We start from the raw sequence: 17,571 nt of genomic DNA on the forward strand, positions 1-17,571 counted from the left end.
CGATTTAAAAACAGCAGTAGTTGGATATTTAAAGGACATCTGAGGGACTGCCATATTGCTTTCCAGAATGACCCTCCTCATTTATATCTCCAAGTCCCTTCTTACCCAGCCTTGCTATCTTTTGCCCTTTTGACGTCAGTCATTCTCACTGGAGGGGAGTAGCTCATTTTGATCCTGAGTCACAGTTTCCTGAGGGTGTTGTGATTAGTGTTCAAGGGTCTGCTCACCATTCTCTGTCCTCCTCTGAAAGCCTATCTACTGGCCTTTTTAACTGGATGATTTGTTTTTGTTATTAGGGGATGCTTGGAGTTGTTTATGCATACCTGTATGCATGTATGGATGTATTCTGGGAAACAACCAACCCCTCGACAAGTGAGGCTATTGTAAATATTTTTCAATTCTGCAGATTATTGTCCTTTGTGTGTGTGTGTGTGTGTATGTGTGTGTGTGTGTCAAAGACTCTGACTATAAAAATCAGGATGACCTGGAATTCTCAACCCCCATGCCTCAGCCTTCCAAGTATTTGAACTAAAGGCAAGTGTTATCATTTCCAGATTATTTGGATTTAAGGGTCATGCCAAAAAACCACGTTGCTGAGTCCACTGTTCTAAAGCATAAATTGGTTGGTCCTGATGATGATGATGATGATGATATGTATGTTGCATGTATGTACACATGTGCTACAGCACACATGTGGAGATCAGCCTCTGGGATCTCTTGCTGTCCATCTCCACACACTCCAGGGTAGCTGGCCTATGAGCTTACAGGGATTCTCATGTTTGGGCTTAACATACCCATGTGCTACCATGCCTGCATGCGTGTATGTAAAGCGCTTGACCTACTGAGTCATCTCCCCAGCCCTGAGCTGGTTGCTCTTCTTAGGGCTTGATCAGTGGTGTGCACAAGGAAAGAAATAAGATTTTAATATAAAGACATCATGAGACTCTTACATCTTTCACAAACTCACTTTTCATCCGTAGAGCCTTGGGTAAAGATTTGACTTCTATTAGTGTGACTGTTGGCCTTAATTATACAGAATTAATTATGTGTAATTAGAAAAAACAGTAATGAATACTTGGTTCATTTCCATCAGCAGCTCAGCATAATTTGGTAGTTAGAACTGTGACCTTGGGTGCAAGATAGACTTGGGACCAGGTCTGGCTCTAGCACATCCTAGCTCTATAATCGTGGGCAAGTCCCTGAGTCACTGATGCTCTCCCACTTCAAGGTGCCCATATGTAAGGTGAGCACCCCTCACTGGTTGTGTGGTTGTTAGAATCAAGCTATAGTGCCTGTCTTGTGGTCTCCAGTGTTGCCTCATCCTTTGCGTGGACCCTTGTATGTGGCAGTGTCTGTGGGCTTCATATATTTTTTGGAAAGATGGATCTGATAGGTTTGACTTTTTTCCATTTAAAATGTCTGTGTGATAAGTTTTTAAAACTTATTACTTACTATGGACACAGCTTATATTACCATAAGGGGGTCCTACCCAAGCTAAGAAAGAGGGGGAATGGATCAGAAGTGTGGGAAGAGGGGGTATAATGGCTGTCTTGGACTATTTAAGCGTATGAGCATTTCAGTGTTCTTGGATGAACTCCTCTTTGCTTCTCTCTTCTCTGTTCACTTCCTCCACCTTTCTTTCTTACCTGGGCATGGGTACAGGGCATAGACATTTCCCTCTTGAAGCTGAGCCATCTCTGGCAGTGAAACACAAACATTTCCGCTTGCTCGTCCCTCCTTGTTTATTCTTGCAACAGAACGACAGGGTCTGTAGGAAGGTGTTTTCAAGGGGCCGTTCTTTCTGGAGTGATTGGTGGACTGGGAGTCCCTTCTGCTGCTCGGACCCTGTAGCTGCTCTCTTGCCTCGATTCTCATCTATTTCCCTGAGGCACCTTGATGTCACCCCATCTCTCTCTCTTCCCAGATACAACTGTTTCACGGGGAGTACAGGAGGCAGCTCGCCACGGTTCCGGGACTTGGTGGGTCATGACAGCCCACACAATCTGGTCTATGTTAGTCCCAGTGGGAAGCACAGCTCTTCAGGGGTGGGGAGGGCAGTGAATTTCACGGGATCTTGTGAACAAAACATGTTAAAACCCAGCAGAACACAGCTGAGGAACTATTCTCTCCTTCTGCTCCTCAAATCCTCAAGGAGCAGGGCTGTACAAGTGGGAGGTCATTTTAACACCCCTCCAACACTTGCTAATGTCCTTTTACAATAAAGTGAGAAGACAGTTCTCTGAGCAGGGCTCTCAGCAGGCAGCAATCCCTCCCTAGACTCTGATAAGTTCTATTTTCAGTTTTTCATGGGACTCGTTCTTATTGAGAGTTTCCACTTATGACAAGACATCCTGAAACTTCCCTTTCCACTGAGAAAATGGAGGATTGGTAAGAGAGAGTGAGAATCATGTACGAGAGTAACAGTAAACAGGAGAAGGGTGATATAGTTGGGGCATAAATGTGAACGGTAGAGAGAGAACACCGGAAGCACAGAACCATGGGGAAACACCCCCTGGTGCACTCACAGGTGTTTCTCTTTGGGGCTCACTTCCAGTTGTGGCTCCACCTTCCCTTGAAGCCAGACAGCTGGGTGTGTTGATGAATGAGTTTCTGTGAATATACAAAGTCCAGCTCTGTAGAGTGCTGAGGAACTTCGGACTGCAACGCTGTATGGAAAGGGCCCACCTGTTCTTTCCCCAGGAGAAGGGTAGGAGATGATGGGATGGGTTTTAGATCTTAGTCAGCCTGGGCTGGCTTGCCAGCTAAGTAGAGGTCACCGTTGATTGCAAATCTACAATATTTGGACTCAAATCAAGATCTGACTTTACTCAAATGGATCTCACTATCAACCAGCACATCCTTTGTGCTGTAATTTTCCTGTCTGTAAAATGGGCTTGAGGGTTGTTGTTTTAATACAGAGGACATGGAGGGACAAGCTGCAAACATAATTTATAATAAACATTAGGTTCTATTGCTGTTTCCAGCGTCACCATCATCACTACAGCTTTAGGGAACCCCCGAATTTCATTTTCTGATTTCTCATTTTCTGATTTGAAAGGTCACCTGGACATGGCAGATGAGCTATAAATTTCAGCTCCCAGACAATCTCTGACCAGGACTAGTTATGGGTCTGTGACCTGTGTGCTGTAGTTCTCTTTGGATGGAAGCCCCATCAGATGCGAGTTTATATACAGAAACTCATTCCTGCCTCTGTCCAGGCTTGATGGCCACAGCTGTTAGAGGAAATTTGCACACAACTTTTGTTCAGAACTGCTCCCCTGACTTAAGATGAAGCTATAAGTCCAGTTGAGCCCATTGAAGCAGGCCATATACAAACTTTTTTTTGAATAACATATTCCATCAGAAGCATGGGCAAATGCCTTTCCCCTTACAACTGACATACAGAAGCCTTCAGCAATGTAGTTTTAACCAATGTTCCTTGTTGTGGCAGAAGTCACCACCATTTTTTAAAGCTGGTAGCGAGATATAACTGTCCCTCTTTCCCTTCCTTGTTCATCTTCTATCGATCTAAGCTAATCACTTAATTAGCCAAGACAAGAAGATTTCTGTGGTGGTAAATAACTCTAAAACCCTAGTGGAGATGCTCCAGTGGTCTAATGAGATTCAACTCGCAGCTCATTTCCTCCAGAGTAAAATATGGTACACGCAGGACCTGAATTCTCCACTGAGAAGGTTATACTTGTTTTGGTGGGGGCAGGAATCCATTGAAACTGGTGGCTTTCAAAATATGGGTTCTCAACTACCAGAATTGACATCAAAAAGAGGCTTGGCTGTCTCTGGCCTGGAACTGTGCACGGAAAGCTAGAGGGATTGACTTGCTATCGCGGTTCTGTGTGTTTGATAGGGTCAATATCAGGTATTGTGCTCAGTGACATCTGTATTAGCTGGCTTTCTGTTGCTGTGATAAAACATTCCAACCAAAAGCACCTTGGAGAGGAAAGGCTTTATTTCATCTTATACTTTCAGGTCATGGTTTATCATTGAGAGCAGCCAAGACAGGAACTTAAAGCAGGAGCTTAAAGTAGAAAGTGAAGCATAGCAAAATGGTGAAGTATTGCTTTCTGGCTTGCTCTCAGGCTCATGGTCAGTCACTTTTCTTGTGTAGCCCAGGCCCACCTACCTAGGAATTGTACTGTCTCCAGTGGGCTGGGCCCTCCTATACTAATCCCCAATCAAGAAAATGGCCACAGACATACCCAGTGGCCAGTCTGATAGAGGCAAGTTCTCTCTTCCTGGTTATGTCAAGCTCATAACCAAGATTAGCCATCTCAAAATCCACCTTGTTTTATAAGATCTGGTCTTTCAATGGGACTGGGGGCTTGTTAATTAGGCCTGGAAGGCTAACTAGTGAGTCCCAGGGATCTGTTTGTCTCTGTCTCCTCCGTGGAGGCATGACAAGTGGGTGCTAACACGTCTGGCTTTTTAATGTCTATTCTGGGGGATCAAATTCTAATCCTTTACCAGCTGAGCCATCTCCTCAGCTCCCAACCTCAGTTCTGACGTACACTCTTGGTCTGACGTACACTCTTGGTGATGCAGACCAAAGCAGCAGTGTGAGAACCACAGCTTTTGCAAAGCCTCTAGAGCTCACAGATGTGTGTGTGTGTGTGTGTGTGTGTGTGTGTGTGTGTGCATGTGTGTGTGTGTGATCTAGCTTCTGGCGAAGAGAACATGAGCAAAGAGGGGGAGCGAGGAAAGAAAGAGGCTGGAAGGAAAAAAAAAAAAGAGACTGAGAGCTCTGAGTTCCCTTAATGGTCTCATAACACGAGAAGGCTGGAGGAAAACAGAGGAGCAGTCCAGGAAAGCCCTAATAATTCCCAGAAGATTCTACAAGAAAGGAGTCCTGAGGGTACTTAGCAAATATACACTGTACGGATAGACACTGAGCCTCAGCTGCCCAAACTGAGTCTAGGAATGTAGACGTGCTATGGAGCCTGAGCAGTGGGGAAAAGCGAAGAGTTCTCCCACGGGACATAGGCAGCGTCTCCTTCTCCCCTATTCTGAGAAACAGCTTAACTTAGGGGGAAGAGGGCAGCTTCTCAAGAGGACCCTGCGTTCTTATCATATAGATTAAAGCAAGCCACAAACTCTCTCAGCTTTGGTCTCCTGGTCTACACGAACAGGATATCTGGGTCTTGTGGATGGGTTTGCTGACCCCTGAATGCCACACATCTCCTAATGTGGGGCATATGGTAGAAGCTGAATGTATCTTAAAGAAAAGAGGATCGGTGCTGAGAAGCTTGTCTGAGCTAAGGTTTTGACCGTTTCCAGCGCAATGCCTGTCATGAGGATGTTATAGGAGCAGTGTGTATGATATGACAAGGAGGAGGGAAGATTTGATGAGCAGGAACAGATTCCAACTCATCTCCCAAACACGTGTGCCGGATCTACAGCCTTACTGAAACAAGGCCTGCCCTTCCCAGTTCCCTTATCTTTAGTTCAAAGCAAACCAGAGCCTCTTGAACAATATGAAGCAATACACAGGCAACAAGATAGCTCCTAAACAGCATGCATTCCTTCCTCAGAGTTCTGGAAGCATGAAGTCCAAGGTCCGGGTGCTCAGAGATTAGCCATCCAGTGAAGTTTCACGTTTGCTTCCTAGATGGCACTGGGTGCTCACAGGGTGTGATGAAAGTAGGCAGCCCTGTCGGTGTTCTCTGTAGGAGACTGTACTCTCTGGAGGAGCGAGCCATGATAAGCTAAATATGAACAGATGACCCAAAGGAAGTTCTTTACTTCTAACCATTATCACCTGCCAGTGTAGGACTCAGCCATCGATAAATTTAATAGAGGCCTGAGTCTCAGTAGTTTACCCTGAAGCAATACCTGGTTGCAGAAAGGACCATAAACTAAGATTACCTGAGCACCACCCTAGAACAGACCATCCAAAGGAAATGCCTAATGTTCCAAACGCTGTAGATAGGATAACCTGTCAGCACACACTCACCAGGACACTTCTAGACAAATGCTAGCCAATCAGAGGTCTTGAACCCCTCATCCCCACTTCTACTACTATAAAAACCCAACTCTAACTGTGCTCAGAACTTTCCAATTATTCTAATATGTTGGGCACACAGAGAGACCAAGTTTGCAAACTTGCATAAAATAAAGGCTCTTTGCTTTTACATATGGGACTCGGTCTTCTTGTTGGTTTTGGGGGACTTTGCAGATTTGGGCATAACATTCTCATGATCTGACACTTCCCAAAGGCCCTGACTCTGCTTCATCCTACGACACTATTTCAGTGTATGTATTTATACAGCACAGTTTCACAGTGGGGCAAAAGTTAGGCAAAGACTGAGGTAAGAAGATTCGTGGAGAAAGAGGCAGAAACGAAGCAGGAATTTTGCAGGGTTTTGACAGCACAGACAACATGGAAAACCAAACATGACTTGCGGTATGATTCAACTAATTGTTCCCTGTGACTAAGCTCTTACTCACCAGGGCTTCCGAGCCAGTGGGTGTAGAGCAGAATTAACTGCAGGGACAGGAGCAGGCTTTCAAGTCCCTTTGCTACAAAAGTCAAAGAGCCACACATTTGAGCTTCATGGTAGAGGAATGGTGGTTTTTAGGGCTTTTATTTGACTGACCAATCAGCAAACCTCCAGCGGGGTGGGGGGTGTGTGGGGGGGTTCTGGGTATGTTCCCCATTCCCTCTTGCTCCCTGATGTTGTATCTACTGAGCACAGCCTGTTCAGATGACAGAGCTTCTAATTTCCAGCTAAGAAAAGAACCATAGAGTCCAGGCTGGAGGCCCGAACAGCTTCCCTGTCAAGAGGCACTACCAGTCTTTGTCAGGGACTATTGGCAAAGACCTAGAGCAAGAGTTTAAACAAAATGCGCTGAATCGTACACCGTCTATTAGACAAGATCAGAAACAGTCCAGTACCAAACACCCTAAGTTGTAGGTTGAAGAGTGGGCTTTATCTGAAAGGTAAACCCTTTTCAGATTCCTGGAATCAGTGGGCTTTGTAGATGAAAGAAGCAGAGGCATTCTTATGATGGCCCTGGAAGATCCAAAACAGGTATTCTAAGCCATGCAGGAGCAGAGGGAGAGGCGGAGAAGTGGAAGGATTGGTAAACAGCAGCAGTGGAAGGAATTATCTAAGGTATAAGCTGCCTCGGTCCTGCAGCCATAGGATCTGAGTCACTGTACGTTGGTGATGGGGTCAAGTTGGGAGTGACCAATACGCCAAAGGAAATTCTCAAAGAGAATTTATGTTGACAAGAAAAAAAGGCTGTTTTCAGACATTTGTTTCCACGCTACCATTTACCTGTGCAAACTCTAACCCCATTCTCTGAAATTTCGGAGCAAAGATCAGCTTCCATAATTTCTTTCTAAAAGAATTTAGCAAGATAGAGACGGCACAGTAGCTAGATAGGTACTTGGTGCTCTCTTTGCTTCTTTCCCTTATATTCCCAGTACTCTGTATGGGACTGAGAGGTAGTAAAATGCCTACCACACCAGAATGTGAACAGAGTTTGACTCAAAAAGTGGGGCATTATATTCTGTGCCTATAACCCAAGCATTTGGAGAGGTAGAGATGGGTGGATCCCTGGGTTTTGCTGGCTGCCCTACTTAACATAATCAGTGAGCCCCAGGTACTAGAAGAGAGACTCTATCTCAAAAAAAAAAATACGATGGAGAACTGGTAATATGGCTCATTCAGGTAAAAATGCTTTCTGTCAATTTCAACAACCAAAGCTTCATCCCCAGGACCCACAAAGTGGAAGGAAAGAACCAGCTTCTGAAAGATGTGCTCTGACTTCCACAAATATACTGAGGCACCACACATACACACACACACGATTGCTGTAGAATATTATTTAAAGATGTGTTATATTTGTTTATGATGTGAACATTAATGATGCAAAGATGTGTTGCATTCTTCAGTGTTGCATTTGTTTAACTCTGTGAAACTGTGCTACTGTGCCTGTCTAAAACAGGCGAAGATTGGTCTAATAAAGAGCCAGATGGCCAATAGCAAGGCAGGAGAAGTGACAGGTGGGGCTGGCAGGAAGAATAAATAAGAGGAAAAGAGGGATAGGGAAGCAAAAAATGATCTAGCAGTCAGAGGAGGAGGAGGGCTCCAGTGGCCAGCCACCCAGCACCTACACAGCAAGCCATAGAGTGAGAAGTAAAGAAAGATATATAGGATAAAGATAAAACCCAGAGGCAAAAAGTAGATGGGATAATTTAAGTTAAGAAGAGCTAGCTAGAAATAAGCCAAGCTAAGACTGGGCATTCATAAGCAAGAATAGGACTAGGTGTGATTTATTTGGGAGCTAGGTAACAGGCCTCCTAAAGAACCAAAGAGCTAAAGAGTAAAAACAACCAGATACACAGAATAGATAATAGATAGACAGACAGACAGATAGATGAAGCAAAGAAAGATTCAAAACCACAAAATAATGCAAGATACATGAGTAGCACCTTGTGCTAACTCACTTTCCACAGTGACTTTGGCCATTTTGATCTCTTCCAACTTAGCTTTTGTGTACTGACGGCAGGAGGAGAATTTGGCCACAGAAAGGTTTTTGTGCATTAACCAGTCAATGAAATTCTCTAAATCTCACCTCTACTATAACCAACTCTTGGCTCACAGGAAACCTACTAGCTCCAAAAGAGCAGCTTCTTCAGTTACACCTTTTGAAGGCCTGAAAATAGCAATTTTTAAGTCAGCCAGCAAAGCAACACCAGGTAGATATTTTAGCTACCACTTTATTTTCATCCAGGCTAAGGGACAGTATGGAAAAGGTCCTCTTCTCAGTACCTCAGTGAGAAACTGTGGCAGGCTCTCTCTGCTACTGTTTGTGAAGTTAGCCTGTCAGTCACTGTGATTGAAACGTAACCCCAGTGGCTTCCTCAAGTGCAATAAAATGCTTTGCAAAAGGCTGCGGAATCGTGGGATGTAATAAAGTCTGCTCGGCTTCATTTCCAATGCTGCAGAGTCCAGAAGAGCGAGGCCCATTTCCTTATGCCTTGGGATTTGTTTGAGTTACTTTCATGCCTGGAAATGACAGAACATAAAAACAGACATTTAGTTAGAACCGGTAGCGTTTCTTTTGAGACACAGCAATAAACAGAATATAAGTTTGTTTACTGTTAATCTGTTAGATTGCTGTTAACATTTTATGGGAAATGATATTGATGTGTGGGTAAGCGATGGGAAATAAATGATTTCAGACCTTTTGATGCCTACGCTTATCCTCTGGGTCCATGCGTTTTCTTTCTTTGCCCTTTGCCCATCACTAAAGGTCAGATAAATGAACTCTTAAGTTTCCACATTATACCAATTCGAAGAGAAAACCAATTCAGATGGTATGTACTACATGAAAAGGGCATGCCAAACATTATTATTGTCCAAACTCTCTGCTGAGCTTAAAAACACAGATTTCTGGACTCTGTCCCCCATATTCTGATTCTTCAGATCTGTAGAGAGGCCAGGAATCTGTTTCAAAGCAAGCGTTCCATGCGAAGGTGAAGGGTTTGGCACCTGAAGTTGGGAACCTGTTAAGGCCCTGCGCAGGTGGCTGATTCAGCTTTCCGTAATGGCCAAGGTATCTTAAGGATATGTGTCAGGCCTCAAACATTTCTCCTCACAAGATTAAATAATAACGTCTCGTCACTGTCTTATTTTATCTAGCAAGAAAATAAGAAATACTCGATGGCATAGTAGGGTAGTTTAGATCGAAATCCAGGTGACCATGGAGTTACATTACACAGCTCGGCCTCTGCCTTATTTGTTGTAGCCTTAACCCACTTAAACTTCAATGCCTGGCCTCAGTAAAATGGGTATGACCAGCAACAGGGATGGCAGGGCCTGGTAGCTGGGAGCAGAGCAACAACCTGAAGAAAAGCAAAGTAGGAAGGGAAAGAGTGGAAGCCTTTATGAGTTTTATTTCTTAAAATTTGGAAAAGACTAGGGGAGGAGGTGCTAGGGAAATTGGGTAGCCACCATGGATGTGATAAATGAAGAGATTTTGAGAAATATGATTATGGATCACAGACTTCTCAAGTATTTTCTCTTTCCAAAATCTTGCTTTGATTTACATATGTTATGTGTCCGTGCAATTGCATTTTGTACTGCATGCAGCTTCCTGTGGAGGCCAGAAGAGGACACTGGATCCTGTGAAGCTGGAGTTCTAGGCAGTTAGGAGTGGCCTATGTGGGTGCTGGTGACTGAAGTGAGGTCCTCTGGAAGAGCAGCAAGGGCTCACATCTTCTGAGCCACGGCTGCAGCTCCTCCTTCAATGTTTTAAAGAGATTCCAGAGGATAATTAAGCTGCCTTTTATATCCGGTTTGCCATCTGTGGATTCTAGTGCAGCACAAAAGATGCTGGGTACAAAGAGCAAGCTCCCTGTGTTTATTTCAAGGTTTCTGTTTAAGGCTGTCTTGGTTTTAGATCCATCCAAACTCACATTGGTGAAGACAACATCATTAGTCTTTGGTCTATAGAGGAGAATTTTCATGAGTCTAGAAACCCATTTCCTGCAAGTTGGTAGTAAGGTCAGAGAGCACAGGGTGAGGCAGCTCAGTATAATGACATGTAGTCCCTTTGGGATCTGGACACAGAGGCTAAGTCACTCCTCACCTGGACCACTGTGCACCATAAAGAAGGTGGGAAGGCCGGGTATTAAATCGGCCATTTTGCCCCCGGAGAAGGGTCCTGCCTTATTCTCACAAGAATCTGAGACCATTTGTGGGTGTTCCCAGCACTGCTTGCCTTGTCTGAAGATGTGGGTCAACTTCTGAACATTCATCACAGCCTTCGTCCTTGAACAATTATTAACTCTGAGTCCGAGGCACCTGTGCAGGCCTGAAAATGGATGTGGCCTCTCGTTTCTTCTGCCTTGCCTGTCTAGGGCAGATTTATGTCCTGAGAGTTTCTATCAGTTTTATTTTTGAACATTGTAGCCCATGTTCCAGCCACCACTTCCCCTTCTCAGTCCAGCTCTGTGTTCTCTGAGTCGTCTCCTATAACCCTCTCTCCACAGGAGGCTCTCTCAGACCGCTATCACTGCTTCTAGAACTTATCCTTCACACAGCCTTAGATTCTACACATCCTTCTCGCTTCTCAAGGCTCTGTCTGTGGTAGTTTTATTTATATAACTTGTCTGGAGCCTCGTGGAAAGCAGTGTCTACCTTCCTTACCCAAAACATGGGGAAGGCTTACAAGCCTTACATTTGAGAAAAAAAAATGTGTCCAAAGTTCTGTTGTGTCTCTGTAGTGAGAGGTGAGGTGAATTGAGTACATTGGGGTCTGCAGGGTCTACATAAAGCACCCACAAATGTGCCCAGGGTAGTGCAATGCTTCCCTTCTGTGGGTCTCCCTCTCTTGTTTGAATGATTGTTTCTGCCATCTTTGTAGCCAGTAAAGACTCAGCACTTGGCTAAGTAGTGACAGCTGAGCCTAATTTACAGTGCACAGTGCAGGTGGTGACATGTTCCACTCTCCATTTTAGTGGACCTAAAACAGTGTATCCACTTTCAGATCCTCAGTTTCCTTCCATGTCACCTCCACCATCGATGGTAAAACCTTTCAATTATCCAGAGATGTTGATCAAAGGATTTGCTGACGAAGGAACAAGCCTCTCAGGAAAGTGTGGGGAAATGAATGCTTCGATCCCTGACATGTTTCTAGACCATTTGGACAAATACTTTATGCAGAGTGAGGCCAGGGCACCAATCACAAGGAGTCAGATGAGCTGGTTATGCCCATGGGTTTCTGCAGGCAGAAAGCTGAGGGGCCATGAATGCCCCAATTTTCAGTTATGTCTAAGTTCTTAATAGATATAGTGGAAAATATGCTTTATAAACCAGGTGGTGGTGGTAATCCTAGCACTAGGGAGGCAGAGGCAGGCAGACCTCTATGAGTTCAAGCCCAGCCTGGTCTACAGAGCAATTTCCAGGATAGCTAGAAGTACATACAGAGAAACCCCATCTTAGAAAAAAAAAAGAATATTCTTGATAAATGATGGGCATTATATTGCCAGATGCACATTCTTCAGTCATGAACGACAACAGGAGGAATTTTCCTTTGCTCTCATAGTATGAGAGATACTTGCAGAAGAAAGCTTTGGATTCTGAAGGGAAATTAAAATGCCTTAGGGAAGACCATCAACAAAGTTTTTGAGAAAGATTATAGAAGCCTGAAACCCACAGGGAGGTCTTTGAAGTTTCCCTGTGTTCTGTGTATGAGTTGATGGGTACAGGTGAAATCATAGGTGTCACTGGGCTGCCCCTCCGTGAGCCTGAACTGAACCCTGCTGACTTCTTGAACGTGCCACCATCATCATGTTGACCAACTTTCTGATCCAACTCTGATGGATCCCTAAGATAAAGAATGTATAAAGTAGAAAGGTTGACTCGGGCTTGAAATTTCGGTGAGTTTGTCTGTGATCAGTCAGGCCTGCTGCTTTGGTCCATGGCAGTGAGACCACATGGTGAGCTGGAAGCAAAAAAAAAAAAAAAAAAAAAAAAGACAAGAGGACATAGTATCCTTTAAGTCCAATGACCACTCAGTTGGCCTCACCTATAAGGTTCCATCACTTCCATAAAACGGTAGTTTGGGGATCAAGCCTCTAGCCACTAGGCCTTTAGGGGATATTGTAGATTCTATGGTATTTTCATCAATCTCTAAAAAACCTTTCTCCATGGCCTCTGAGTACATCGATGGCAGTGTTTTTGTACCTGATGTATCAAGGAGGTTAGTCTCTCCTATTCCAATTCCACTATGCCTGGTCCAGGGGAAGTCCTCTTCTACACTGAAACCGAAATGACAAATTGTTGTCTCTCTCCTGTCGGTGAACCTGGGTGGAAGCTGTCCACAGGCAAAATACCCTGACGGTGTATAAAGGGAAGGCTTGGACTACAGAGCTCTGCTGCCCTTCTCTCTCTTTATGGGAGCAGTCCCACACCTGATTGTCATTGGAATTACCTATGGAGATGGAAACACGCCATACAGTGCCTCTTCTGACTGATCCAGAGTGTGCAGAAACTGTGGGAAGGAATCACTATACTTGAGAGCGGCAGCATCCTCACCTCTCTCCATTCTTCCCGGGGCTTCCACTCTAAAATGTGTTCTTGGTGCGGTGTGGTTTTACTGCTGAGAACAGGGTAGACGAAGGGTATTTATTTTCCTCACTCACGTGACTTGGGCCGTTACTGCCTTTGCAGAAAAGATCACTTGCCAGGTGATCCTTGCCAATGAGGATCAGTGACATGGTCTGTCTGGCTTTCTTACCAAACAAAAATGGTTTGTTATCTGTGTGTGTGTTGGGGGGGGGGGTTATGCACACGCATGCGTGTATACACAGAAAACAGAGGTCAGTGTTAAATACTTTCCTTAATCACATTCCTTCCATCTTATTTTTGAGGTCGTATCACTCACTGAAACTGGATCTCAGCAATCCCTCTAATTCTGACTGTTTAGGGAGCCATCCAGGCGGCCCCCGATCTGCTTCTCCCATCTCTATGCCCCTGTGCTGAGATTATAGGTGCATGTCACTACACCCAGATTTCTAGAGTACTGGGGATCCGAACTTGCATGGCAAATACTGACGGAGCCATCTCCTGAGACAGAAATAGTTTTAAAATTAGGTTACCACATTTAGCAATAACACAGCCCTGAAAGGCTCGCACAAAAACCTCTTTAGCCAGTGTCTTCTCCTAAAACCTTAGCTCCAAGCAGGCTAGTGAGGCAACAGAGCAGCCACAGAAAGGTTTCCTACTCACGCCAAAGCAAGTGAGCAATTTTCTAAGGGCAGAGCCCCTGACCTCTCTTCTTTAGCTTTTTCTTAATAAACTGGCCTGGAAAAACTGCAGCACGAAAGCTGCTGACGGCAATGTGTTAAAGTAGGTGGGTAACGGAAAAACTGATGGAGAGATGCCAAGGGTCAGAGATCCGCTCTGATCAGTATCTCTGAGACAGTACAATTATGCCTCCATCGAGAGATAGGAAGGGGTTACCCCAGGTTCACTGCTAGAAACCCAGAAGCGTGAGGGTGAAATCCAGAGAGCGGGCAACTTCCACGCGTGCCGTCAGACTCCAAATTACTCCTCTGTAGCGTGTTTCACATGCTGAATAATAACACCACTTCCTGAGATGACCAAGGGCTAACGAACTTCCTATTCAACAGGGTCCATTTCCCCGTCTGTGGGGTCTTACAAAAACAAAATGCAGCCCTGGACACCGTAAGGCCAAGTCTTTCAGGAAGTAGGGTGAAGACAATTGTTCTCTGGCAAGGCTGGGGCTGACCCACCTCTGCTTAGACAGTGATCATGGACTTGAAGACTCAAACTCTAAGAACTGGAAGCACACAAGAAAACTGACCTGAAAGCTTGGAGCTCTGAGTTACATCCTCTGATATCCCTGAGGTTGCCTCCTCTACAAATATAATGGCATCTGCTTTGAGCCTGGTAGAAGGTGGGGGAAGCAGAGCAGGCTGGGAAACTCCCAACACAACTTGGGCACTTCCTGCTACTACTATAGATAGGCACCAACGCGACGCTCTGTCTGCGGCTTTCTCTATTTCTATTCTTGCATCTGCTGCAAGCCCAGCAGGGACTCTCCCTAAAAGACCCCATCCCTTCCTCGGAGCTTATGAAAAATCTACTTTCTTGGTCTCCGAATCTTCTGCTGATATTACACTTCTCTACAACCCGGTCAAAATGAAAGAAGGATTACTCTCTATTCACTTGTATCTTGCAGGAGATAAACTAATTCTGAGAAATTCCCTACAATGGGAGACACTTTCCGACACTGCAAATGGGCAAGGAAGAAGTGAAAAAGCACTCATGCTTTGTCATAGACTTTTTCTGATAGCTTCCGCTGGTGTTGCTTTTGAGAGTGACCTTCTTCCAGCACCTCCGTTAGCTCTAATTCAGGTTCTTCTGTTATAATAGAGTTTCGAGCCAAGCGTGGGACAGGCTATCTTTGATAGTTAATGGCTCTAAGAGTTTGTTGAGCACGTCATTTAATTAATAGTACTTGTGTCTGGAGTGGACACACCTCTGGAGCTGCCTGGAAGGGCACATTTGTTGAAGGCCTATAGGCACCCACTCCTGAATCATCACCCGGTTTATAAGCTTTCAGCACGTTCACCTGACTAGTGAATTAAAGGTGTGGTCCCTCCTCGGCCCTTTCCTTCACCATTTAAAAAACCTGGTGCTGGTGAAATTACAACTCTTTTTCTTCGTGAGTCCAGACTCTAGTGCAAATAAATCCTCTGATTAACAGATGAAAGCTTATTATCTTAATCAGGACGTACCAACAGGAGTCACACGATAAACCTTTAACCTGTTGGGTAAGAGGCAGGTAGTGGGATAAGTTCTGATCTATCTTAGTCACAAGCCAGCCAGCCTCTGTTACGATTAAATCCATCTTGGAACCAAATGCTGTGGGAATGAGGGGGTGAGAGAGATTGTTCGGTGGTTAAAAGTGCTTGTGGCCCTTGCAAGGGACCTAAGTTCTGTTCTCACCATCCACATTGGGAGGCTCACAACCACCTATATAACTCTAGATCCAGGGCATCCAACAATTTCTGGCCTCTGAGGTCACATCCTCACAGTTAATTTTTTTTTAAAGAAAATGTTTATTTTTAAAAAGATTAAGCATTGAAAACTGTAATAAAACATGGGTGAAGCAGGAGCAAAGACTATTTCATGCTGCCTTCATTCCCTAGACTCTAGACCAAATGTTGTAAAACTTACAAAGTTTCTCACTCTGTAAAACAATAATCAAAATACAGCCATCTTTAAGCTTCTCAGCAGGGGTATTAAAGATGGTGGTACCATTCCTAGGAGAGATAACTGCTTCCTTTTGGGGACCCAAGGGTTATTTTTCCCTAGAACCCCATCACTACATCATGGATACAAAAGTTCAAGTTAACATGTTCTACACCAACTTAGAAGCCATTAACAGGGAAAGAGACAAGGGCCAGAGCCTTCGTTCCTTCCATGGGATGACCCTTGCCTATTCAAGGGACATTGTAGTTAAGGGATAAAGGAAATAGGACATTGTCTTAGACTGGGAACTTGGGGACATCTCTCTGAGTGGTTGATATTTGAGTTCCATCTAGAACGGAGGGAAGAAGGAGGTCCCTGGGGGTAGGTCAGTGTTTGATGTGATCCTATACCAGCAAGAAACAGGAAGATTAGGAAAGACATTTTGAGGACTGCTGTGGGGCATAAAACAGTTTTTTAGCTACATCTTCCAAGGCTTCATGTGATTTAGCCCTGGCTGGCTCTTCAGTGCGCTGGAAGATCATGACCTTGCTTTCCATTTATGGGTAGTGATCTTAACTTGACTTTCTCTTTTAATGCATTCTTTCTCCGGTGTGACCTTGGGTGAGCTAGAGAATAAAGATATTTATTTTAAGAGTCAGACTTAACAGCTTACATATGACAGTCTATATAAAGAAATGGTATTTTTAATTGCTGTATTCTGAAATTCAATCTAAATCAGAATGAGGGAGTTCTTAGATTTTTTTTTTCAGAAAATGCTTTTCTTTTAAATTCTTGAACTATTTCTAACTTCCATTGAGTCTCACTCTTTTCAAACATTAAAGAAGTTGAAGCTAACCACATGTGAGCTGTTAAGAAATTCCCGAATTAACAAGAGATCTTTGAGGAGAGTTAAACAAGCCAGACTTTCATGAGAGTGTCAGGGACACAGGCACCTTTACACTGTAAGCATAATCCGCAGCAAAAACTGATAACTCCAAAATTTGAAGAACCCATGGAGACATAGAGGGAAGAGTTTGGCCAGCTCCTCAGAGCTCTTCAGAGACAAAACTGGTGCTTTCTAGAAAGCTCCCCTTTCTGGGAACTGTGACTTGGGCTCATTGCTTTGTAATCAAAAGATGATTTGAACACCAGTGTGAGCCTTGAGTTCTTCTAGGTATCGCCACACTAACGCTTTGCACCTCGGAATGCCAGCCCCTCTAAGTTGTACTCCACTCGAGCAAGATGCAGGGCTTTAGTGGACGGAAATTTATGAGAGCATCTAATTGCATTCAAGGAATTTTTGCTTCTCTTAAAGCAATGAAAATAATCTTCCGGCTTTTATAGACCTCTTTGACCCAAAGATATCTGCTGGCAAAAAAAGACGCCTCAACTGAACTCTTTAAATGCTCAGTTTATTACAAGGCTTCTACCATCTAATGCACTGACTCCCACTGTTTGAAAAAAAAAAAAAGAACTCTTAAATACCCTCTAAAACTGATTGGTCAATCCTAGATCAGGAAGTGACTCTGGGAAGGCTTGTATGGCAAGAGGGGTGCAGAGAGAGGTAGATAAGCATGACCAATACAAAGTCAACTGGTTTATGGTGAGATAAAAGAAAGAAGCCAGTTGGATTGGAGTTGGTCACAATGTGCTAGAGACTTGCCCAGAACCCATGTACACCCCTTCTTGATCTCATCATCACCTGAGTCCTTCAGAGTTACTGCCATTCTTATTGTTATATATATTATATAACTCTTATTTATTATTTATAATTAATAATATATATTATATAACTTGCCTAATACTGTGTTTGGCTTGA

General features: G+C 44.1%; 1 protein-coding gene across 4 annotated transcripts in view; it reads right to left on the reverse strand.

Moving 5' to 3' along the window:
- Window positions 1-8,727: 8,727 nt before the first annotated feature.
- The window catches only part of Fhit (fragile histidine triad diadenosine triphosphatase), a 1,394,727-nt gene continuing 1,385,883 nt past the window's right edge, over window positions 8,728-17,571 (reverse strand). For all 4 annotated transcript variants that reach the window (XM_050161103.1, XM_050161102.1, XM_050161105.1 and 1 more), the window contains one exon: window positions 8,728-9,032. In XM_050161103.1, coding sequence (XP_050017060.1) covers window positions 9,027-9,032 — 6 coding nt within the window. In that variant the 3' untranslated portion in view covers window positions 8,728-9,026. The remainder of the gene's footprint in view (window positions 9,033-17,571) is intronic.

The sequence above is a fragment of the Alexandromys fortis genome, unplaced genomic scaffold (genome assembly GCF_014885135.2).
Source record: "Alexandromys fortis isolate MF-2015 unplaced genomic scaffold, M_Fortis_MF-2015_v1.1 scaffold_123, whole genome shotgun sequence".
Classification (NCBI taxonomy): domain Eukaryota; kingdom Metazoa; phylum Chordata; class Mammalia; order Rodentia; family Cricetidae; genus Alexandromys; species Alexandromys fortis.